This window comes from Lynx canadensis, chromosome C2, assembly GCF_007474595.2.
Source record: "Lynx canadensis isolate LIC74 chromosome C2, mLynCan4.pri.v2, whole genome shotgun sequence".
Taxonomy (NCBI): Eukaryota; Metazoa; Chordata; class Mammalia; order Carnivora; family Felidae; genus Lynx; species Lynx canadensis.
This window is the reverse complement of record NC_044311.2, coordinates 37,684,192-37,710,358: the sequence shown is the minus strand read 5'-3', so window position 1 is coordinate 37,710,358 and position 26,167 is coordinate 37,684,192. Positions and strand designations below refer to the sequence as shown.

The window sequence follows — 26,167 nt, the reverse complement described above, 5'->3', positions numbered from 1 at the left end:
CAGGTTACAGATACAAATAAGATTAAATCAAAAGATAAACCACTGGTATTTGTTAAATCATATAATAAACTGAGTCAATAAATTTGGGGATGAAAAGGCCCTATGAAAGGCAGGTTGAGAATGGTAGAAAATAAATGAACTGGACTTCATTATACTATATGTTGTATACTCTCATCAGTATGAGCATCTAACATTTGGTTATTTCTTTTCCCTCCCTGCTTTAAAGTGAAACTCTTAAAAAAAAAAAAAAGAAAAATATGAGAATATTTGTTTTTATTTTATATTACTCAAGAAGGACATTAAGGAAGTTAATATGAGATTAAATATTGAATGCATAAAAATTTCTCTATAGTAATATTCACTATAATAATTCAGTGATAGGTGAATCCATCCATCGGTTAGATCAAAGGTAGAGATGTAGGCTCCTTCATGATATAGGCCTTTAATGTGGTTACAAATATTTTTATATTTACATATTATAAAAATATAAATATTGTGAAGGTATCTCTGCACTTTGCTTAAAGAGTCTAGACTTGAAGTTCTAATTTTTTTTTGCACAAAGATTTTAAAATTCTAATACTACTTTTTAATAAAATGCCTTGTTTTAAGGGGGAAACCTTTGAAGTTCCAGAAATTGTTCCATTTCGGCTGACTCATAATATGGTTAATGGAATGGGTCCTATGGGAACAGAAGGTCTTTTTCGAAGAGCTTGTGAAGTTACAATGAGGCTGATGCGAGATCAAAGAGAGCCTTTAATGAGGTATTTATGTTATGTAAACAATTTAACAGTAATCTTGAGTGTAATTATTGGTTCCTAAATATGTTTTTTAAATAATAGAAGCCACTTTGCATTGGTTGAAGTGATTTTTTTTATTTTGTTGTATTGTATTTAAAAAAAATTTTTTTTAATGTTTATTTATTGTTGAGAGACACAGCATGAGCATGGGAGGGGAAGTGAGAGGGAAAGACACAGAATCCGAAGCAGGCTCCATGCTCTGAGCTGTCAGCACAGAGCCTGACGTGGGGCTCAAACTCACAAACCGCAAGATATGACCTGAGCTGAAGTTGGATGCTCAACTGACTGAGCCACCCAGGCGCCCCGAAGTGAATTTTTTTAAATAATAGCTTTATTAAGGTATAACTTACAGTTCATTGCAGCATTATTTATAACAGCCAAGACATGGAAGCAACCTGAGTGTCCATTGATGGATGAATGGGTAAAAAAAGCCTGATGTATGTATATGTATATGTATATGTATATACACACACACACACACATACACACAAACATATACATACACAGTGGAATATTATTCAGCCATAAAAAGAAGGAAATCTTGCCATTTGTGACAACATAGATAGACCTTGAAGGCATGTATGCCAAGTGAAAATAAGACAGAGAAGTGTGTGAGATCACTTATATGTGGAGTCTTAAAAAGAAAAAATAGAACTACCTTATGATCCACGAGCTGCACTACTGGGCACTTACAAAATAATGCAAGAACACTAATCCAAAGAGATACATACACCTTGATGTTTATAGCAGCATTATTTCTAATAGCCAAGATAATGGAAGCAGCCCAAGTGTCCATTGATTGATGAATGGGTAAAGAAGATATGATACAGTTTTCAACATAGTACTAGAAGTCCTAGCCTCAGCAATCAGACAACAGAAAGAAATAAAAGGCATACAAATTGACAAGCCAGACTTTCACTCTTCACAGGTGACATGATATTCTACATAGAAAACCCAAAAGACTTCACCAAAAAAACTGCTAGAACTGATATATGAATTCAACAAAGTTGCAGGATATAAAATCAACGTACAGAAATCAGTTGCATTTCTATATACCAATGAAGCAGCAGAAAGAGAAATCAAGGAATCGATCCCATTTACAATCGCACCAAAAACCATAAAATACCTAGGAATAAACCTAGTTAAAGAGGTAAAAGATCTGTATGCTGAAAACTACAGAAAGCTTATGAAAGAAATTGAAAAAGATACAAGGAAATGGAAAAACATTCCATCCTCATGGATTGGAAGAATAAATATTGTTAAAATGTCTATATTACCCAAAGCAATCTACACATTCAATGCCATCCCTATCAAAATACCACCAGGATTCTTAACATAGCTAGAACAAACAATCCTAAAATTTGTATGGAACCACAAAAGACCCTGAATAGCCAAAGTAATGTTGAAAAAGAAAACCAAAGCTGGAGGCATCACAGTTCCAGACTTTAGCCTGTATTACATCAAGACAGTATGGTGTTGGCATAAAAATGGAGACCTAGATCAATGAAATAGAATAGAGAACCCAGAAATAGACTCACAAATATATGGCCAGTGAATCTTCGACAAAGCAGGAAAGATTATCCAGTGGAAAAAAGACAGTCTCTTTAACAAATGGTGCTGGGAGAATTGGACAGTGACATTTAGAAGAATGAAACCGGACCACTTTCTTACACCATACATAAGAATAAATTCAAAATGGATGAAAGACTTAAATGTGAGACAGGAAACCATCAAAATCCTAGAGGAGAAAACAGGCAGCAACCTCCTTGACCTTGGCCACAGCACATGTCTCCAGAGGCAAGGGAAATAAAAGCAAAAATCACCTATTGGGTCCTCGTCAAGATAAAAAGCTTCTGCACAGTGAAGGAAACAATCAACAAAACTAAAAGACAACCGATGGAATAGGAGAAGATATTTGCAAATGACATATCAGATAAAAGGTTAGTATCCAAAATACATAAAGATTTTATCTTTATAGATTTTGTTATCAAACTGAACACCCAAAAAAACTATCCAGTGAAGAAATGGGCATAAGACATGAATAAACACTTTTCCAAAGAAGACCTCCAGATGACCAACAGACACATGAAAAAATGCTCAACATTGCTCATCATCAGGGAAATACATATCAAAACCACATTGAGATACCACCTCACATCTTCAGAATGGCTAAAATTAACAACTCAGGAAACAACAGATGTTGGCGAGGATGCAGAGAAAGGGGAACCCTCTTATACTGTTGGTGAGAAGGCAAACTGGTGCAGCCACTCTGGAAAACAGTATGGAGGTTCCTCAAAAAATTAAAAATAGAACTATTCTATGACCCAGCAATTGCACCACTAGGTATTTATCCAAAGGATACAAAAATGCTGATTATAAGGGGCACATGCACCCCAATGTTTATAGCAGCACTGTCAATAATAGTCAAAGTATGGAAAGAGCCCTAATGTCCATCAACTGCTGAATGGATAAAGAAGATGTATGTGTATACACACACACACACACACACACACACACACATACATACACACAGTGGAATATTGCTCAGTGATCAAAAAGAATGAAATCTTGCCATTTACAACAACATGAATGGACCTAGAGTGTATTATGCTAAGCTAAATAATCAGCCAGAGAAAGACAGATATTGTATGATATCCCTCATGTGGAATTTAAGCAATGTAACAGATAAACATAGGGGAAGGGAAGGAAAAATAAGATAAAAACATAAGAGACTCTTAAATACAGAGAACAAACTGAGGGTTGCTGGAGGGGAGGTGGGTGGTAGGGGAATGGGCTAAATGGGTGGTGGGCATTAAGGAGGGTACTTGTTGGGATGAGTACTGGATGTTGTATGTAAGTGATGAATCATGGGGCTCTACTCCTGAAACCAATACTACACTGTGTGTTAACTAACTTGAATTTAAACAAATAAATTTAAGGAAAAAAAAGACTTGGTATATACACACACACAATAGGATATCATTCAATTATAAAAAAGGATGTAATTTTGCCATTTGCAATGACATGGATGGAGCTAAAAAGTATACTAAGTGAAATAAGTCAATCAAAGAAAGACAAATACCATATGATTTCACTCATATGTGGAATTTAAGAAATAAAACAAGCAAGCAAAGGTGAAAAAATAGAGCAAGATACAAACTCTTATTATAGTGAACAATCTGATGGTTATTACCAAGGTGGAGTGGAGGGATGGTTAAATAGGTGATGGGAACTAAGGATTACACTTGTCATGATGCACACAGGGTAATGTATGGAACTGTTGAATTACTTTATTGTACATCTGAAACTAACATAACACTATGTTAATGGAAATTAAAATTGAAACTTAAGTAAAAAAAGAAAAACAAAAACTGAGCTCATAAAAAACAGACTGGTGGTGGCCAGAGGGTGGGGGTGGAGGGTAGACAATGGATGAAGGTGGTCAAAAGGTATAAACTTTTCGTTATGAAATAAATTAAGTCATGGAAATATTTTGTGCAACATGGTGACTATAGTTAATAATACTGTATTGTGTATTTGAAAGTTGCTAAGAGAGTAAATATTAAAAGTCCGTGTCCGAAGGGGGTGCCTGATGGTTCAGGTGGAAGAACATGAGACTCTTGATCCCAGGCTTGTGAGTTCAAGCCCCATGTTGGGTATAGAGATTAGTTAAGTGAATAAATAATTTAAATAAGCAAACAAATAAATGTTCTCATCACAAGAAAAAACATTTGTAACTATGTATGTTTATGGATATTAGCTAGATTTCTTGTGATGATCATTCTGCAATATATACAAATAGCAAGTTATGTACACCTGAAACTAATGTTGTATGTCCATTATATCTCAGTTTTTTAAAAGATGTAATTTACATACCGTAAAATTAACTGTTTCAAAGTGTACTGTAGTGGTTTTTAGCATATTCCCAAGATTGTGCAACCATCACTGGTATCTAATTATAAAACATTTTTATCACCCCCAAAAGAAATTAGCAGGTACTCTCCATCCCTACTCCCCTGCCATTGTCTAGCAACCACTAATCTACTTTCTGTCTCAATGTATTTGACTATTCTGAACATTTCATATATAAATGGAATCCTACAACATGTGGCATTTTGTGTCTTCTTTCACTTAACATGGTGTTTTCAGGGTTTATCCATGTTGTAGCCTGTATTAGTAATTCATTCTTTCTTATTGCCAAATATTCTATTGTATATCACATTTTGTTTATCCATTTATCAACTAATGGACAATGGATTTTTTACACCCTTTGACTATTGTGAAAAGTGTGGCTGTGAACATTTGTGTACAAGTTTTATGTGGATATACGTTTTCAGTTTTCTTGGGTATGGTGTAGAATTACTGGGTCACATGTTAACTCTAAGCTTAACATTTTGAGGTAATACTTTAGAATCCCAATGGCAAGGTATGAGGGTTCCAGTTTCTCCACATTCTTACCAACACTTGTTGTTTACCTGTCTTTTTTACTTTACCCATCCTAGTGGGTGGTATACCTAATGGTATCTCGTTATGGTTTTAGCTTGCATTTCCCTAATGATCAGTTATGTTGAGCATCTCTTCATGCACTTATTGGTCAGTTGTATATCATCTTTGGACAAATAACTATTCAAATCCTTTCCATTTTTTTTTAAATTGAATTATTTGTCTTTTTATTGTTGCATTGTAAGACTTCTTTTACATATTGTGGGTAGTAGATCCTTAAGAGATACATAATTTGCAAATATTTTCTCCCATATGTGGATTGTCTTTTTTGCTTTCTTGATGATGTCCTTTTTAGCATTTAAGTTTTTAGTTTTGATGAAGTCCAATTTATCTATTTTTATTGTTGTTTGTGCTTTTGGTGTCATTTAAGAAACTATTGCATAATCCAAATCATGAACAGTTATGCCTCTGTTTTAAGTGTTTTGTAGTTTTAGCTCTTATATTTAGATCTATGGTCATTTTCAGTTATTTTGTGTTTCTAGTGTGAGGTAGGGGTCCATATTTATTCTTTTGAGTGTGCAGATCCAGTTTTCCTCACACTATTTTTTGAAAATATTATTCTTCATTTAATTGTCTTGGCACTTCTGTGAAAAATCAGTTGAGCATATATGTAAGACTTTATTTCTGGACTCTTCAATTTTGTTCTCTTGATCTCTATGTGTAACCATATGCCTATAACACATTATCTTGATCACTGTAGCTTTGTAGTAAATTTTGAAATTTGGAATTGTGAGTGCTCCAACTTTTTCTTTTTCAAGATTGTTTGGCTATTCTTTGCATTTCCGTAATTTTAAGGTCATCTTGTCAACTTCTGCAAAAAGCCAACCTGGATGTTAATAAGTATGGCATTGAATCTGTTAGTTTGTGGAGTATTGTCATTTCAAAAATGTTGAGTCTTCTCAACCATGAACATTGGATGTCTTTTCATTTATTTAATTCTTCTGTAATTTCTTTCAATAGTGTTTTATAATTTTTAGTTTTCAAGTCTTGTATTTTTTTAAATGTGCTTCTACGTGTTTTTTAAATACTATGCTAAATGGAATTTCTTCTTTATTTCATTTTTGTATTCATTTTTCGTGTTAGATTTTTGTGTATTTATCCCTATCTTGCAAATTTTGCTGAACTCATTTATTAGTTCTAATAGTTATTTTGTAGGTACCTTAAGATTTTTCTCTCTATAACAGCACATTGCCTGCAGATAAAAATTGTTTTACTTTTTCCTTTCCAATCTCATGCCTTTTTTTTCTTGCCTAATTGCCCTAGCAAATGAATATCAGATAGACAAGGTGAGAGGTCTACATCTTTATCTTGTTCCTAATCTTGGGGGTATAGAAGTTTCACCATTAAACATGTTAGCTGTAGTATGTAGTTTTTAAAAAGGACTTTTAAAGCTCATGTATCCACCTTCTTTCTTTCAAGCTGTTTACCATACATTTTGGTATAACATACTGGTTAGTTAGACATAGGAGAAGGCAAATTCTCTGAAAGAGGAAGTATAGTATCTTGTGAAATACTAAGAGCTCCTATCCCAATTGGAGGAAGTCAGGAAATAATTTCTGGAGGAAGTAGCTGAAACCTTAAAGATAAATGGAATTGACCGTCAAACGGGAAGAGTATTCTGAGTGATAGAAATATCAAGGCAAGTGAAGGCATGGACTGCCTAAGAAATATAATTTTGTTTTCTAGAGGGTAGACTTTGAGTAGATGGTGCTATGATCATGGTGCCTAGATGAGCAGGGCTAGATTATGAAAAGTCCACATGGGGCTGGTTTACACGTTTAAACTTTTAAGAAGAAATTTTAAAAAGAGAAAATGAAATCATATTTTGCACTGTAGAAAAATTACAGTTGCAGTTTGGGCTAGAGACCAGAAAACCAGTTAGAGGACTATTAGAGTAACTCAGAGAAAAATGATGGTGCATTGGATGAGGTAGTGACAATAGAAATGAAGGTAAGTAGAAGGGGTTTAGGAGGTAGAATTGAGTGTTAAGAGGAGGATTGATGATTCTAGGATGATTCCTAGATTTTTGTTCAGAGCAAATGAGTGAATGATGTTCTTTACTGATTTGGGGAATACACGTTAAATAGTTTGAGAAAGGGTAATGAGTTTTGTTTTGGACATACTGACTATAAGAAAACTGAGTGGGTTTTTCCATAGGTAGTTGTATTTGAAGTTCACAGTATGCATTTAGAAATGGCACACAGAACTCACCTTACTGTACTCTCCAAGAATACCTCAGATCCTTCTCTGCCTTCCCTCTTCCCTCTCTTTCCTTTCAGTCCCTCACCCCAAAACAGTAAGTTCACAGATGTTACTGATGCAGTAGTAATGTGTGTTGTAAGAGTATTACCATTAGCTTCTCATCCTTCACTTACTTTTCACCTAGGTGCTGACTTTAGAGAGACTTCTTTTACAAAAATAACATCACGTTACCACATTTGTTTACATTTTAGTGTCTTAAAAACTTTTCTACATGATCCTCTGGTGGAATGGAGTAAACCAGTGAAAGGGCATTCCAAAGCACCACTGAATGAAACCGGGGAAGTTGTCAATGAAAAGGTTAGTAGAAGGTGTAGCTTGATATGAGCTGACATTGTGTGTCTCTATAAATGAGAATTGATTCTAAATGCTATCAGTGACTGACCACTGAATACTCTGAGCTCTAGTTCTTGTTTAACTGTAGATAGCTCACAATAATGAGATATAGTGGGAAAAAACTTGGAACACAGATTACCTGAACTTACAAAGCTTTAATGTGTAGTAATTCACTCTGTACTAATATTAGTTGAAGTCTCAGAGTTTGCAGATAATAATTTTTAATAAGTGAGAATAGATTAAGGATTATTATTGTAATAACGTCATTCTGACTTTTGCATTTTGATATTTTTTGTTATTGAGAGAAATGTGTACCATTCCAAGTAGCTTAGAAGTCCCATTTACTCATAGTAACGTAATCTAAATATTAGGCTTTTACAGTATTGTTGCTATTATTATTCATTCACATATTTAAGTCCTAACATTTTCAGAGTCGATTTTAAATTATTATTTTTCTAGAACTGTAATGTAGAAGAAATTCCCTGGTATTTTACATAGTCCAGAAACATGTCCATATCAGTTGATGTTAGATTAATGTTACAAGCCTTTGTGGTACCTGGCTGGCTCAGCTGGTAGAGTATGCAACTCTTGATCTCAGGGTTGTGAATTCAAGGCCCACCTTGGGTGTAGAGATTACTTTAAAAAGAAATAAAATCATAACTAACATTGCAAGCTTCAAAATCAGTATCTCATGTAGTATTTGTTTCATTTCTTTTGTCTTTGATTTTACAAAAAGGGTAATGATCCATAAAAGGATGTAAACATTTGTTAAATAACAGAAAAGTAGTAATTTCAAGTGATCAACATCCACGTGTTATTGGGGTCTTAGCTCTTACGATTTTTAATTTCTTCTTATAGGCCAAGACCCATGTTCTTGACATCGAGCAGCGACTGCAAGGTGTAATCAAGACCCGAAATAGAGTGACAGGGCTGCCATTATCTATTGAAGGACATGTGCATTACCTTATACAAGAAGCTACTGATGAAAACTTACTATGCCAGATGTACCTTGGTTGGACTCCATATATGTGAAATGAAATTACTTCAAAGAATATGTTAATTATCTAAAATTAATGCATTTGGTTTTAATCTGTGATTATATCTATTCAGTTCCAAAGTACAACATAAATAAGTTTCTTTATGTTCTCAGAGCAACTGGTATTAACTCCCTTATTGTTAATAATATTTAAAATAATATATGTTGTTATTAAGAAATAAACTTTGTTTTAAAAAAAATTTTAATGTTTTTGAAGGAAGTGTGAGTGGGGTAGGAGCAGAGAGAGAGAAAACTGCTTTCTTAATATATGTTCATTATAACTGGAGAAATGTAACATCTTAGGTTTTTATGCTCTAAAAAGATGTATTTAAAACAAGCCAGCCTCATTGCATTTTACAACTCTGATTTTAAGTACTAGCTAGCATAAGGATTCATTTGAGTGGTGCCTGACTGGCATGTAATCCTTGATCTCAGGGTTGTGAGTTGGAGCCCCATGTTAGGTGTGGAGATTACTTAAAAAAAAATAAATAAAACTTTAAAAAATGTTTTTTAAAAAGCATTCATTTGAACAAAAAAAAAAATATTGAATAAATACTATGGACAGAGCACTATGCTAGATTTATGCACCAAGCTACCTCCCCTGCCTCTAGGAACTGACTGTCCAGTCTAGTGAAACATATAAACATAAAGCACACATCAAGTTCACTTAATAAGACTCTTTTTTTGTATGGTTGAAAATGTAATAGGAAAAAAAGAGTATGACTATGAAAACTAATGTAATTTTAAAGATGCTGCCATACTGAGAGTTTACCAGAATACAGAATCTAGTGGTCTTAGAAGACAGTTAAAATTTCGTTAATATTTTAAAATTAAAGATATTTTAATGTTAATTTTTTGTAAATTTTCTTTCAGGAGATTTAAAATAATTCACAATACTTAAAAGTAATGAGGTTATTACATTCAAATGGAAAATTCACCATAACAGAATTTTACTTAAGTTCGCTTGATAGAATTATGCTTCACTATACAGTTTAGAGTGTGATGGGGGAAAAACACGATAAACCAGGAGACATGAATGTGAAAATAAGTATATATAATTACCTTTGGGGGCCTAACGGTGAGTTGAGGAAGCTGGCTGGGGGTTAGGAGAAGAGTTAGGAAATTTTTTCAAATAATTCGGAAAAAAAAAGCGTTTTTAAAAGAGACTTTGTTATAGAGTTATATTCCTCAAAGGAAAAAACCTCTCCCTCGCCAAACAAAACTAAACCAATTCCTCAGAGAAGCGCTTCACCCGTCGCCAAACAACCAAATCACCAGATCTTCCCAAATCAGTGTTGAAAAATACTGAGATTAGTAATCCCAGGACACAAGCAATCAGGACAAAAATCAGTGTTCCAAAAATCTTCCAGCAGGCTCGTGAGGTTTTCACAGCACTTCCACGTCCATTTATAAAGCACAGTTCCATCAACCGGCATTTCCAGAACAAAGTTTCACGCACCAAAACGCCGCCTTGCTCTTGAACGTAACCACCGCCGTTCGGCGGCGGCTAGGATTAGAGCCCCGCCCCGGGGATGCGGCCTCGAATCGGCCGCTCTAGGCCCGGCGAGCGCTCTCTATGGTCGGGCGAGCGGTGTGTTGTCATCGGCGGAGCGACGGCCGGAGGCTGCGGCGTAGGCCCCGGCGGGGCGTTTGGTTTCGGTTTGGCCCTGATTGGAATTAGTGTTGACGGTCGAGATGGGAGTCCCCAAGTTTTACCGATGGATCTCGGAGCGGTATCCCTGCCTCAGTGAAGTGGTGAAAGAGCATCAGGTGGGTGAGCGAGGGGGCAGCGTCTCAGAAGGCCCAGAACCCGGGGCCCCGCGGCCCTCTCCGCCCTGGGACTGGGGTCCCCAGCCTCCTCTTTCTGCTCGTCGTCTGCGGGATGAGCGGCAAAGAGAGGGGAAGAGAAGGTTTGAGGATATCCTGATGCTCTGAATGGGGCGAAGACGCAGGTTTCGTTTCTCTGGGCAGAGTCACGGGGATCGCGGCAGTTGTGACACTGACAGCTTTGCTGCCGGGCAGGGCCTTCCGCGATTCCGAAATTAAATCCTGGGGAGGAACGCTGTAGTGAATTCTTTCCTTTCCTGCTCAAGGAGCTGCGTCTTCCCTTATAGAGACAGCAAAGCCCGAGCGGGTGTCCTGAGTACCTCCCAACCCCCCACCCCAAAGCAACAGACCCACGTACCAACGATAATAACTTCCTCCGCAGTTGAGTCACCTTGTTTACTTTCCTTTATCAGGACCTGCATCCCACCCCACCCCCAACGCCTAGACGCTTTGACCTGGCTGATGGTTCATATTTATGATACCTTTTGTTACTCTTTTTCGATCATCCCAAAGGCCGTACGAATCCCGAGTTCCAAAAGAAACAAAATACACTTGGACCGGCAGCGGCAGTTAATTGGAGGCTTCACTGTGCGAGTGTGCGTGTGTGTGTGCGCGCGTGTGAGAGAGAGAGGAGAAAAAGAAATGGATTGCTAGAGCACTGATAGTAGTAATAGTAGTGTCTGGTTTATAATCCGGCATGTAATAATATCCCAGTGCGACGTTTTTTGTGTAGATTCCAGAAGTGTTTATATAGTGGAACTGTGAAAAGAAATAGCAAGCAGTTATCTATTAGGCTTTGGGTGATGTATTCGTGTTTATCACATTTAATGATTTGGGTAGATTTCTTGTCCATTTTATATTTTACAGGAAAAAAGTTTTGATATTTGTATAGCTAATTGAATCAGTAATGATGGATAACATTGTGTTAATAGTGGGGGGAAATAATCCAGCCCAAACCATCATGCTGTTTATTAAATTATGGGTTAATCTTTTTACAAGTACTATAAGCATAAAGATAGGCTTAAACTTCCAGAAGGGATTCTTTGTTGTTGGATTCGAGTCAGTTTTGGTATATGAAGAAAAACTTAAAGAATTCCAAAACAACAGGTTATCTTTCATTTATTTGAAACATGGATTGAGTGAGAATTAGGGAGACATTTCTTTCCAGAGAAGAGGGTTAAAAAGGGTTACTAAGTACATTGCTGAAATGGAGACAACCAGCTTTGGCTTTTCCTGGGTCATTCATTCAACAAATAGCTGAGTGCCTGCCGTGCATCAGTCACTTTATCTCCGAAGTGAAGAAATGTGATTGTTATTCAGATTGGCTTAATAACATAATTTGTTCAATAGTATTTTTACTCTGTACTCTTTGGTACAGAATTTGGTTTGATGAAACTGTCTTTGATTCTTAACATCTTGAGGAATTTTTTTTTTTTTTTTTTTTTTTTTTTTTTACTGAACAAAAAATAATCTCTTAAAGGCAATTTTATGATAGATTTAAAAAGGCTTAAAACTTGGCTTATCAAAGTACTGTCTTTCACAGATGTTTGATTTGTGTAGTTAACAACAACAACAACAAAAAGAGCAAATGTTCTAAAGAGTTACCAGCTACTCTCTTAAGCAGTATTTAAAAGATGGTAAGACTAAGTAAGTCACAGTGATTCAAAAGCTAGTCCTGGGAGGAAGGGGTTGGGAAGAGGAATAGGTTGTGGGAAGATGGTGGTGGTGATGATAACAGCATAGTTTTTGGTCTCTCTGAATCCACACATAAAAACAAATGAAGTAGGTAGCAAAGTTTGAAATCTACAGAACATTTATGACAAAACCACATAACATCGTATCCCTATGAACCCAAATATAAGTAGGTGAGGACAAAATACTAATAGTTTCTAGCCCCAGTTGGTGTTGGCATCCCTGCAAGAGAAAAAAGGAAGTAATGAGGCAACAGCTGATGGACCTGAGAACAGGAGAACTGCAGAATATTCACTAAAAGACTGTGTAGGCCAATTACATAGGAGTATTTGTAACTAAGGGGTTTTAAAGGATAGGACTATTTGGCCTCCTGTGAATTCTCGTAACTGACTTGCCAAGGCATCATTCTGAGGCAAATACAGTAAAAGAGAAAACAGATATGCCCCCCTATACAAGAGCAGACACTTTAAAATGGAAATGTCAGCTTGTGTTTCCTTCTGTGCAATTTGTAGCAAATGCATAGAGAAGCTTGGCTTTAAAATTGCAGGCTCTAGCATAACAATGTGCATGCACTTACTGAACTGTGCGCTTAAAAATGGTTAAGATGGGGGCGCCTGGGTGGCTCAGTTGGTTAGGCATTTGACCCTTGATTTTGGCTCAGGTCATGATCTCATGGTTCCTGAGTTCAGGCCCCACTTTGGGCTCTGTACTGACAGTCCAGAGCCTGCTTGGGAGTGTCTCTCTCTCTCTCTCGGTCTCTCTCTGCCCTCCCCCACTTGCGCGCACTCTGTCTCTCTCAAAATAAGTAAACTTAAAAAAAATGGTTAAGATGGCAAATTTTATGTTACGTATATTTTACCACAGTTTTAAAAATTGAAGGCACTAGAGTATGCATTATGAACAGGAACAAGGGAACCAAAATTGTTGAGAGGGTGGAACTTTACATATTAAAGTGCCTTCGTATGTGAACAGATAATACAGTATGTCTGTGGTATTGAAATTCCATTGGAAGGTATTGATTAAGGAAAAACAAGTATTAAGAACTACCTGGAAGAAGAGCAATAATGAAAGAAAGATTAAGAAACACTGCTCTAATGCAGTTCAGCTTGGTTTAAAATTTAGCTCCAACATTTCACTAGCTATGGGTGAGTGACTCAGTCTTCTTGTGACTCAGATTTCTCAACTACAAAATGGAGATAATACTACTAGGATTGCTATGATTACATAAGTGAATGCACATACAGTTGATTCTTGAAACTGGGATTGAGAGCCCCGGCCCCCTCCAAGCCCCCACACAGTCGAAAATCCAAGTATAACTTTGACTCCCCCCAAATTAACTACTAATAGCCTACTGTTCACTGGAAGCCTTACTAATAACATAAACAGTCAATTAACACATATTTTGTATGTTAAATGTATTATATACTGTATTCTTACAATAAAATAAGCTAGAGAAAAGAAAATGTTAAGAAAATCATAAGGAAAATACATTTACAGTACTGTACTGTATTTATTGAAAAAAGTTCACATATAAGTAGACCTGTTAAATTCAAACGCATGTTGTTCAAGGGTTAACTGTAAAGCATTTAAATCTGTCTAGTACATGGCAAGTGCTTAACAGATCTTAGCTATTATAATAGCACTGTACTAGATTGTAATCACAAAGAGAACTGCATATGTTCCAAGAGTTTATAATCTTGTTTGTATGACCTTTGTTTTGTAAGGGTTAAGTTTTCATTATATATATGTTCCTCATTACAACTTCATCTTTTGTGGTACATAATAGATCTTAAGTAAGTTTATTGAGTGAATGAACTTATTAACTCTAGCATATTGTATAACCTATAAAGAATACATAGTATGTAAAAACATTGCATATTAAAATATATGTTGTATATTTAGTACGTTTTAAAACATGCATATTAAAAAATGAAGCAACAAAATCTTGGGATTGTTTAAGATAAATAGGATTAAAGAACTGAGAAAAAAGAATTGCTAACAGCTCTTTTGAAAAGTAAATTTTATATTGTCTTTATGAAAAAGGCATTTTGTAGCAGCGCTAAACAGGATACAAAGTTATACTAACAAAAAGAAACTACTGTTTTGAGAATAGTAGATACTAAAATGTGAATACTTAACCACAATTTAAAGCAGTGTGAATGAAGTGAGTGTTGGGGTGCCTGGGTGGCTCATTCAGTTCCACTCAGGTCATTGATGCCAGGGTCAATGCCACGATCAAGCCCTATGTTGGGCTCCGGGCTGAACATGGAGCCTGCTTACGATTCTCTCTCTCTCTCTCTCTCTCCCTCTCTCTCCCTCTCTCTCCCTCTCCCTCCCTCTCCCTCCCTCTCCCTCCCTCTCTCTCCCTCTCCCTCCCTCTCCCTCCCTCTCCCTCCCCCTGCCCCTCTCCCCAACTCACACTTTCTTTCTGTCTCTCTCTAAAATTAAAAAAAAAAAAGTGAGTGTTACACATGTGCTGTCACATTCAATAAAGGCAGAGCTTCATTTTTTGATTATTAAATATTTTTTATTTGCTACTCTGTGTCAGGCAGTGTGCCAAGAGTTCTAAACATGACCAAATGCTTAAGTATAATGTCTGTCCTTTCCTGCTAGCAGGACATTACATTAAGCATTCAACAAGAATGTATAACGCATGTAAATGTATGTGCCTGGCATTCTTGTATGCATTGGGAACACAAAAATAAGATATGACATAGAGAAAGAAGCATCATTTCCCCTTAGGTAAGTAGGGGAAAGCTTTCAGACAAAGATATTTACTTATGCTGGATTGGAGCACCTGTGTGGCTTAGTTGGTTAAGCTTCCGACTTCAGCTCAGATCATGATCTCGCAGTTGTGGGTTCGAGCCCCTTGTCAGGCTCTGTACTGACAGCTCAGAGCCTGGAGCCTGCTTCAGATTCCGTGTCTCCCTCTCTCACTACCCCTTCCCCTGCTCATGCTCTGTCTCTGTCTCTCAAAAATAAATGTTAAAAAAAAATTTTTTTTAAGATGCCTGAGCTGGATCTTGAAAGTTGAGTCAAAAATCTACAAGAGCAGCAGAAGAAAGAGCAAAAGGAAAGAGAAGTGTTTCAGGAAGTAGGAGCAGCATCTGTAACATCACAGGGGTTTTAAACAGCCCAGTACATTTAGGGCTTTCTAAGGAATGTACTGTGTGTAGTTAGCTTGTGGAATATATATGGAAACAGGAAAGAATATGGAATTGGTGGGAGAGAGAACAGCCAAATTATACAGAACCTTTTGTGGCATTAAAGGTTTAAGGTATCATGTGGGTTTAAGTAAGGAAGCAACATGATCAGATTATGTTTTGGAAAAATGGCCACGCTGTGATGAGAGAAAAAACTAAGCAAGCAGTCCAGTTGGAAAACTGAGGGCTTGAACTAAGGCAGGCAATCTGGGGATGGAGAAAATGATGAGATTGCCCAAGACAACGGGAATGATTAGGAGGGCAAGATGATAGGAACATTTCGGAAGTTAAATTTAAAAAACAAAACCTCAGTGATTAATTAGATACAAGGGTGAGGAGAGGTGAAAGTAGAAGATAACCTCAGAACTGCTAATTTACAGATGTAACAACTCAGTATTATGTCTTTTTCCCCCAAGTTTTATTTAAATTCCTGTTAGTTAACATACTGTGCAGTATTAGTTTCAGGTGTAAAAATTACTTCCATACAACACCTGGTGCTCATCACAAGTGCACTCCTTAATCCCCATCACCTGTTTCACACATTTCCCCCCCCCCCCCCCCACCTACCTCCCCTCTGGTAACCCTTAGTTTGTTCTCTATAGTTAAGAGTCTTTTTCTTGGATTTCTCTCTCTCTTTCTCTCTGTCTCTCTGTCTCTGTCTCTCTCTCTCCCCCTCCCTCCATCCCTCCCTTTTCTAGTGTTATGTATTTTTGAAGGAGCAAAATTCTATTGCATGTTCTCATTTTCTTCACTGCAAATTAGCCAGTGATTACTCAATCATTATGTATTTTTTTTTTTACTAATCTGAAACCTAAGAGAATTTTTAAAATTTCTTTTCTAAAAGGACGATTACAGGTTTTTTTGCAGATTATAAAGGTTGTGCCCATTATGTAAATATAATACAGAAAGATGTAAAAGCTGTTACATCGTCCAAAGGAAAATAAAAAACAACTGAAGGGCACCTAGGTGGCTCAGTCAGTTGAGCGTCTCACTCTTGATTTCAGCTCGGGTCAAAGCCCTGGGGTCGTGGGATCGAGTCTCACATTGAGCTGAGCGTGGAGCTTGCTTGGGATTCTCTCTCCCTCCCTCCCTCCCTCTCTCCCTCTCCCCCTCCCCCCTCCTTCTCTCCCTCTCCCCCTCTCCCCCACTCGTGCAGTCCCATCATCTAAGGTTAAATATCAGTAACATCTTGTTTCTATATAGTCCTAACCTTTATATGCAGATACACATGTAGATAAATATTTTCTATAAATAGGATAATGTACCTGCTGTTTTATAGCCTACTTTTATCATTTGACCATCTGTATTATACATACTAATGTCAAATATGAATCTGTATCATAATTTATAATTGCTGTGTCATATTCCATTGTGTGGATGGACGTACCATCATCAATTTCCTGTTATTAGGTGTTTTAATTTCTTTTTTTATCTTTTCCAAACAGTACTGTCATTAATATTCTTATGCTTACATTTTTGTGCATATTTTTTATTATTTCTCAGAATAAATTTCCAGTAGTAGAAATCCTGGGTCAAAGATGTATATGCTTCAAATTTTGATATATATTTTTGTATTAGTTACACTAATTTATATTCCCATCTAGACTACTGGATGTAAATGCCATTGCTCTCTCTCTTTTCTAGCCCTTTGATTTTCTTCTTCTGTAAAATGGGGAATCTAAATATTTCTCTTTTATTATATCATAATTTAGTGAGATAATGAATGTAAATATTTGGCCCAACTTTTGGCACCTAATAATAAGTGCTTAATAAACGCCAGGTATTAACTTTTAATAACATGAAATATCCATTTCCCCACAACCTGCCAATAACTGGGTAACGTCATTCTTTCTAATCTTTGCTAACATGATCGGAAAAATGACATATGTTTTTTAATGTTTATTTTTGAGAGACAAAAAGATGGAGCATGAGCAGGGGAGGGGCAGAGAGAGACAGAGACACGGAATCTGAAGCAGGCGCCAGACTCTGGGCTGTCAGCATAGAGCCCGACGCAGGACTCAAACCCACAGACTATGAGTTCATGACCTGAGCTGAAGTCCGACACTCAACTAACCCAGGCACCCCGGAAAAATGATACATTATTTTAATTTGAAATTTTGGGATGTTAAACAATTTTTCATGTGTTTATCACACTATAGTGTCTCTTCTTTTTTGAATTGCTGTGCATTTTCCATGCTTTTAAAATTTGCTCTTTTTCTTATTTACATTTGAGAAATTTTTGTATATTGGGAATGTGGACCTTATCCTGATTGATAAGCATTTCCCTGCATTTTGTCATTTTCAGTTGATCTTGTTTATGGCACTTTTTTTTTTTTAACCTTATAGAGGTAAAAATACATTTTTAGATTGCCAGCTTCACCATTTGGTTTATGATATCTGGCTTTCTCCACCCTAAAATTACCAAAATTTTTGTATATAGTTTTTTTACTTATATTTCTCACATTAAAATTTTTAATCCTTCTGTAATTTATTCTGTTATAAGATGAAATACATCTTATATTTCCAACTGTTTTATTTCCAAATTGTTAGTTAGGTGCCCCATCCCTTTCTTTCACTGGTTTAAGATGCCTCTTATATACTACATTTCTGTATACACTTAGACTGCTTCTAAACTATTTGGTTCAATCAAACCTTCATAATTCTTAATATATAAAGCAGATTTCCTTCATTACTTTTTAATGTTTATTTTTGAGAGAGAGAGACAGAGTACAAGCAGGGGAGGGGCAGAGAGAGGGAGACACAGAATCTGAAGCAGGCTCCAGGCCCTGAGCTGTCAGCATAGAGTCCGATGTGGGGCTCAAACCCTCGAACCGTGAGATCATGACCTGGGCCAAAGTCGGACACTTAACTGACTGAGCCACCCAGGCACCCCTCCTTCATTACTTTTTAATATTCTTCCTTGCTTGTTTTTTTTTTTTTTTGTTTTCAACGTTTATTTATTTTTGGGACAGAGAGAGACAGAGCATGAACAGGGGAGGGGCAGAGAGAGAGGGAGACACAGAATCAGAAACAGGCTCCAGGCTCCGAGCCATCAGCCCAGAGTCTGACGCGGGGCTCGAACTCACGGACCGCGAGATCGTGACCTGGCTGAAGTCGGACGCTTAACCGACTGCGCCACCCAGGCGCCCCGCTTGTTTATTCTCCTAAGGAAAGTGGAATCACTTTGTAAAGTACCCCCACCTTCTCAAAAAAATCACCTTGAGATTTTGATCCAGGTTTTCAGATTTCTTGAAGCAAACAGTAAATCTTGAATGTACTTTTATTTTATTTTATTTTACTTTATTTTATTTTATTTCTTTCTATAATTTATTTATTTTTATAGTTTACATCTAACTTAGCACATGGAGCAGCAACGATTTGAGGAGTAGATTCCTTAAGCTCCTTGCCCATTTAGCCCATCCCCCCTCCCACAACCCCTCCAGCAACCCTCTATTTGTTCTCCCTATTTAAGAGCCTCTTATGTTTTATCCCCTTCCCTGTTTTTATATTTTTTGCTTCCCTTCCCTTGTTCATCTGTTTTGTCTCGTAAAGTCCTCATATGAGTGAAGTCATATGATTTTTGTCTTTCTCTGAGAAATTTCGCTTAGCATAATACCCTCTAGTTCCATCCACGTAGTTGCAAATGACAAGATTTCATTCTTTTTAATTGCCGAGTAATACTCCATTGTGTGTGTGTGTGTATATATATATATATATATATATATATATATATATATATATACTTAGATATCCATAGTTGGTTATAGTAATGATTTCTATCATTTTTCTGTTTTTTAGATTCCTGAATTTGACAACTTGTACCTGGACATGAATGGAATCATACATCAATGTTCCCATCCTAATGATGATGATGTTCACTTCAGAATTTCAGACGATAAAATCTTTACTGATATTTTTCACTACTTGGAGGTGTTGTTTCGCATCATTAAACCTAGGAAAGTGTTCTTTATGGCTGTTGATGGTGTGGCTCCTCGAGCAAAGATGAACCAGCAGCGTGGGAGGCGTTTTAGGTAAAGCATTTGTGGTTTATTTGAGAATACTCTTTAGATTAATAAAATGTATTATTTTAAAGATAATTGGCTTAATGCAGTGCATCTTCTTTTCATGTTTCTTTTCTGCCTAAATTCCCCCAGAAATGGAAATAACTGATTATGTCACATTATATCAGTCAAGTAAACAAATTAGTAACCGAAGTGAAGTGTCATTCTCAAAGCTGTGTTGGGCTGTGTAAAGTTACTATTGTTTTCATTCGTAAATTTTTAAACTTCTCCTTGATAATAGTGGTACAATTGACCCTTGAACAATGCAGTGGTCAGGGGCACCAATCCCTGCACATATAAAATGTGCATATAACTTGATTCTCCCAGAACTTAACTACTAATAGTCTGTTATTAACTGGAAGCCTTAGCAATAACATAAGCAATAAACACATATTTTGTATGTTATATGTATTATATACTGTATTCTTACAATAAAGTAAGCTTAGAGAAAAGAAAATGTTATTAGAAAAATCATAAGGAAGAGAAAATAGATTTACAGTACTGAACCATATTTACTGAAAAAAAAATCAGTGGGGGCACCTGGATGGCTCAGTTGGTTAAGCATCTGATTTCGGCTCAGGGCATGATATAACCGTTCGTGAATTCAAGCCCTACGTTGGGCTCTCTGCTGTCAGCATGGAGCCTGCCTCAGATCCTCTGTCTCCCTCTTTCTTCCCCTCTCTACCTCACTCATGTGCACTTTCTCCCTCTCTCTCTCTCTCTCTCTCTCTCTCTCTCAAAAATAGACATTAAAAAAAAATTCTGCATACAAGTGGACCCACAGAGTTCAAACCTGTGTTGTTCAAGGGTCAACTGTAGTAGAGAAAACTCCACTAGTAGTCTGTCCTGAACCAGAGAACTACAAAGTGAAATGAGAGATTGTTCTAATGGAAACATCGTTGACAATTTAATTCAACAAACATTTGTTAAATGCCTAGACTGTGGGCTAGATGCTGACTCTGATTGAGCATTGGTCCAAATTGGTTAGAAAGGCAAGTAAGACTAGAAAATGATTGGTGGAGTATGAGAAGAGAGCTGAGTTAGGACATTTGAGGTACTATCCGCCCCAGTGTGTGAGGTGGACAGTAGGAAAAGTAAAAATGAGAAGAGGTACGTAGAGTTTTAAAGTCAAAATCCTGGACATGTGAAATAGTTTTTAAAAACAATGAGATCATGTTGTGTTCTTATTTATGAGTAGGATAAGTAAAGTTAAGAGGGATGTTAGAATTGATGGAAAGAAACCCTGAGTTCTGTGTGTTTGATGGGTTGTTAGCATAATGAATCCTTTCATTACAACAGCAGGTAACGGAGTGGAAAGGGCACCTGTGAATAAAATATGGAAATGATCAAGGAAGGTGGGAGTGCACCTTGGAGAAGGCTAGCAGTGAGAATGGGAAAAGGATGGAAAAAAATACTGATTTAAATATCAAAAGAGGAAAGATCTTGAAGATACTGGAACACCTGTGAAATTTCTTTTTTTAATGTTTACTTATTTATTTTGAGAGAGAGAGAGAGAGAGACAGCATGGTGCATGTGGGATGGGGAGGGGCAGAGAGAAGGAAAGAGAATCCTGAGCAAGCTCAGTGCCAACAGCACAAACCGTGAGATCATGACCCAAGCCGAAACCAAGAGTCGGACACTCAACCAACTGAGCCACCCAGGCGCCCTATCTGTGAGATCTTTAAAGACAAGTACCATCTCTTGGTAAATTTAGAGTCTCAGGTACCAACCTAGACTTACTTAATTTGAATCTCTAAAAATTGGGCCCTGGAAACCATTTTTACCAGATTCCCCTGGTATTTGTTAAACTAATTTGGGGGAGCTATTGGACTAGAAAATCTAGTATTGAGAAAGGATTATATAAGCCCACTGTGTCAGTCATTGTTCAGTTGCAGAAATAGAAACCTGGCTATTTTAAGCAGAAGGGGATATAAAGCAAAGAATTAGGTGCTTATAAAAATCATTTTAAGAGCCAAAAGGATGGGAATTTAGGTGAGCCTTAAAGAGTGACTTCAGAATAGCACTATAGAAGTGAACCCACAGTGGCACTATTACTACAGCATTCAGGAAGGTGAGGAGTTCACAGGCCCCCACCAGAAGAGGTGGTTCCAGGAATGTATTCCTTTATCTGTGATCCAGGGATTAAGAAGGTACTACCTGAACTATTGGCTCCAAAAATAAATCACTTTAGTTGTAATTCAGCAATCAGGAAGCCACCACTGTATCTGTTAGCTCCAGAGCCCCAGTGTATCTGGTAGATCTGCCCTGCCCCTTGCTTCTCAGCACCTATGAAACTACTGAATATTGGGAACTCTTCTATTATTGATAAAATACACATATCCTATAAACCCAGTGCCTCAACAATCATATACACTTCAGCACACAACACTTCCACCTTCCAAATCTTTTATGGAGGTATCTGACTGACGGAATCTAAGTTATATCCTTTCACCTAGCTGCAAGGAAGCCTCAGAATTTAATTTTTTAGCTTTCTAACCTCTCCCCTATCAGAAGACAAACTAGGAGAATGAAATGGATGTTGAGGGCCAATCCACCATAGCCATCAAAAGCATTTACTAGGTATTGTGCTGACACAATATTGAGTGACATTGAATCCTCCAGTCAGCTTTTTCTCATTTTCCACAGAGACTATATTCTCCATTCATAATCTTTTAATTACTTATCATCTTTCTGTATCTCTTACTCATTTTAAAATCTGCTGCTGTCTGGCTTTCATCCCTACCACTAAAACTCCCTTACAAGATTACAAATAGACTTTGTATGGCTAGAATTCTCTCTGTATATTACTTCATTTATTTATAGTTTTTAACAATGTTGACCATTCTTTCTTTCTTGAACTTCCTTTCCTTGACCTTTATGTAACCACACTCTCTCTGACTGCACCTTCTTTATCTCCCTGTTATCTTCTCTTCCTCTGCCTTTTTCTTAAATACTGATTTTTCTTAAGGTCCTGTCCTTGGTCCTGAGTGATCCTATCCAGTGGTTTTAATTACCGTGTCTATACTGATGACTCCCAGATTTATCTTCTTGGTGGATATCTCTCTCTACAACTCCTGTATATCCAAATGTCTCCTAACTATCTCCTTTTAGATACCATAGATACATTTCAGGCTTAACATGTTCAGAACTGAACTCCCATTTCAAAACTGCCTTCCTTCTGTTTTCTATTGCAGTGAATAATAACACCATGCAAATAGCTGCTCAACCAGAAAGTCTCAAGAGCAATTTGGACGACTTCTTCCTCATTCTCTATACCTACCTCCTGTTTATCCATTCTCTTAAATTTGTCATATATATTTCCTTCTTTTCATCTTCACTGCTACTGTCTCAGCCTAGGCTACCGTAATCTTCCACCTGGATTGCTTCAATAGTCTTTCCTTGTCCCTGTCCCATACATTCTCTATATTGCAGCCACATTAAACATTAGGGCTGTTAACTTTTCTGTCTCCCCACTAGAGTGTAAACTCTGTGAAAATAGGAATCCTTTCTGTTATATCTCCAAAACTTGTCACATAGTAACATTGAGTAATTGTCCAGTCAAAGGAAGGAAGGAGAGAAAAGAGCAAAGAATGGCTTCTATTGGAGAAATTACAAATAAGTTGATATCTTCAGAGTTTTTGCTATCTTGAGGGGGTTGGTAAGAGAGAGAAGTTACATATGAAGAAGAGTTATTTATCATAGAAATGCAGTTCCGCAGGCACAGTAGATAGAGCTAGTATCAAGTACATAAAGCAGAGCTTCCTAATGTAAATGCCACATGGTATACAGTGTGCCACAGACGGGTTACAGGAGAAGCAGAACATTGGGAATTGGGATGCCTATTTTCAAACCTAGGTCCATCTGACTCTAAAACTCACGTTTCTTTCTAGTAAATCCTGTTGCTTCAATAGTGACACAATTTTGGCAAATCATGATGGCATTAATGTTACTAGGCTTTGATTTTAAATGTTTTTTATGTACCTTCTTAGTGCAGCGGGCAGCGCTTCAGTCTCATGAATGTTTTTTATGAGGAAACGCAAATTGTGCTCAATTGCAATTACAATTTTACAATTATTTTTATGTAATATTCTTAGAGATCATTTTAATAATGTGCTTCCTGTTTGATATTATTAGTGTAGAATGTATATATAATGAATGCTTAATGCTCTACTTTTGAACTTATTTGTAGAATCGATTTGCTATATAGTTAAGAAGAGAATTATAAGTATTTGTATTGTTCTGGGTCAGTTTTAAAAGATTACTTTGGGGCACCAGGGTGGCTCAGTCGGTTAAGTGTCCAGCTTCGACTCATGATCTCACGGCTCAGGAGTTTGAGCCCCGAATAGGGCTCTGTGCTATTCAGCTCAGAGCCTGATGCCTGCTTCAGATTCTATGTACCTCTGTCATTCTGCCCCTCCCCCACTCATGCTCATGCACTCGCTCTCTCTCAAGAATAAATAAGCATTAAAAAAATTTTTTTTAAAGAATTACTTTATAAGTATTTGTAATTTTCTGTATCAATTTTATACTATTGTAATGTTCTCCTTCTATAGTTATCTGAAAAACTCAATTCTTTAAATAAATAAAAACAAACAATTCTGAGGCTTATCTTTATCAATTATAATCATTTCAAAGCTTGTGTTATGTTTTGAACCTCAAATTGGTTAATTAATATTTTAGTTACAAAAGCATCTAAATAACAGTTTACTTTATGTAAAGATCTGTACTTTTCCCCAAAAACCTTAAGATATTTTTTCCCTTAACATTTAAGGTCAGCAAAGGAGGCAGAAGACAAAATAAAGAAGGCATTAGAAAAAGGAGAAACTCTTCCTACAGAGGCCAGATTTGATTCCAACTGTATTACACCAGGTAAATTCACTGAAAGAAAAATTTTGAGAGATTTAAATGTAAATGTAAATATTTTTTCAGATGTATTTTTTTTTCTGGTCTCTATTTTGTCCTTAAGATTCCATTTTCGGTTTTCCCAGTTGTGTCTTCTCATGAGATATCTTGATCACCTTGATTATAAGTGCTCCTATGAAGACCCACTATACAGATTTACAGATGTTGATAAGAGCAGCTGTGGATAGGACTCTCCCAGATGCAGACTTCTAAACCTAGAAGGATCTTACAAGATCCGTCCTACTCCCACCATTTGTTTGTATGAAAACTGACTCAGTGAGGTTGAGTCACATCCATGGAACTAGCCTGTTATGTAGGATAAGAAACCATTCTCCTAGTCCGGAGCACTTCCTATCATATTTCTTAAAGGCAGTTAAAATTCTGTGACTTTAAGAGTAAATTAATTTATTAGTATTATAACTTTAAATTAGTTTTATATGCAACAACATACTCTGTACTTACTAGAGCTTTGTCTAACATCATTATAATCTTCTACTTTGAAAAAAACTTAAAATCTTATTTTTTTTCATGACCTCTTTACTAACTATGGTAATTTTGTCTTTCACTTAAGTGTTCTTATCATACATTGGTTGATTTAATGACCAGTTTTATCCTGATGTGGTTTAAGACCGTGTTGCCTTTGACTATTGACCCTCTGGACTTTTCCTGAAACATAATCACTGTAAATTCAGTTTCCAGAATAATAATTTTCCAGGTAAACAATAATAATAATAATAGTTGTTGTTGTTGTTGTTGTTGTTGTTAGTAATCTGATTATAGCTACAGGCCTTAAAAAACATTCAGAAGCCAGCAGAGGAAATAGAAGATTGAGATTCATTAGAGTTGAAACTCTGCCCTTGTGTGAAGATACTGAAGCATAGTTCTCAGGCAATAGTAATATTTCTTGATTTAGCTACATGAAATTAACTTCATTTTACGGTGAGCAGTGAAATGAGAAACATTGTAATATTTGCTAGGGAAAGGCATGAGGGCTTTTCCTCTGGAGGATTACCTAGCTATTCCTACCCAGCTGGATACTCAGATCCAATTTCATGTTGTTTCTGGGAACTCATTCTTTTTTCTGTCTCTCTCAGATTAAATTTTTTATTTTTATTTTTTTCAGATTAAATTTGTTAAAACTTTTTATTTATAGGGACTGAATTCATGGCCAGGTTACATGAACATCTGAAGTATTTTGTAAATATGAAAATTTCTACAGATAAATCGTGGCAAGGAGTTACCATCTACTTCTCAGGCCATGAGGTTATTATCTTTTTTTATTTAAAGATATTTTTAAATTTAATATTCTAACGCACAGCATATTACCACATTTTTTTTTAACACGTATTTAGACTCCCGGAGAAGGAGAACATAAAATCATGGAATTTATCAGATCTGAGAAAGCAAAGCCAGATCATGATCCAAACACCAGACATTGTCTTTATGGTTTAGATGCTGACTTGGTAGGTATAACATTTATTTTTATTACAACCTTATGCCATTTTAGTTAAATATCTAAGAGACTTTTATAAGAAGCTTTCTGGCTGTAGA

The 26,167-nt window shown here is 36.5% G+C and overlaps 2 protein-coding genes across 5 annotated transcripts in view; both read left to right on the top strand.

The window, feature by feature from the left end:
• Positions 1-9,131, top strand: part of ATR (ATR serine/threonine kinase) — a 102,410-nt gene extending 93,279 nt beyond the window's left edge. The window contains exons 45-47 of the mRNA XM_030329307.1: positions 610-761; positions 7,754-7,859; positions 8,754-9,131. Coding sequence (XP_030185167.1) covers positions 610-761; positions 7,754-7,859; positions 8,754-8,927 — 432 coding nt within the window. The 3' untranslated portion in view covers positions 8,928-9,131. The remainder of the gene's footprint in view (positions 1-609; positions 762-7,753; positions 7,860-8,753) is intronic.
• Positions 9,132-10,504: 1,373 nt separating this feature from the next.
• Positions 10,505-26,167, top strand: part of XRN1 (5'-3' exoribonuclease 1) — a 122,069-nt gene continuing 106,406 nt past the window's right edge. For 2 of the 4 annotated variants that reach the window (XM_030330622.1, XM_030330621.1), the window contains exons 1-5: positions 10,505-10,701; positions 19,452-19,684; positions 24,486-24,583; positions 25,770-25,879; positions 25,969-26,079. In XM_030330622.1, coding sequence (XP_030186482.1) covers positions 10,627-10,701; positions 19,452-19,684; positions 24,486-24,583; positions 25,770-25,879; positions 25,969-26,079 — 627 coding nt within the window. In that variant the 5' untranslated portion in view covers positions 10,505-10,626. Of the gene's footprint in view, positions 10,702-19,451; positions 19,685-24,485; positions 24,584-25,187; positions 25,332-25,769; positions 25,880-25,968; positions 26,080-26,167 lie in introns of those variants that run through there. The other 2 variants (XM_030330623.1, XM_030330624.1) reach the window with 2 other exon arrangements.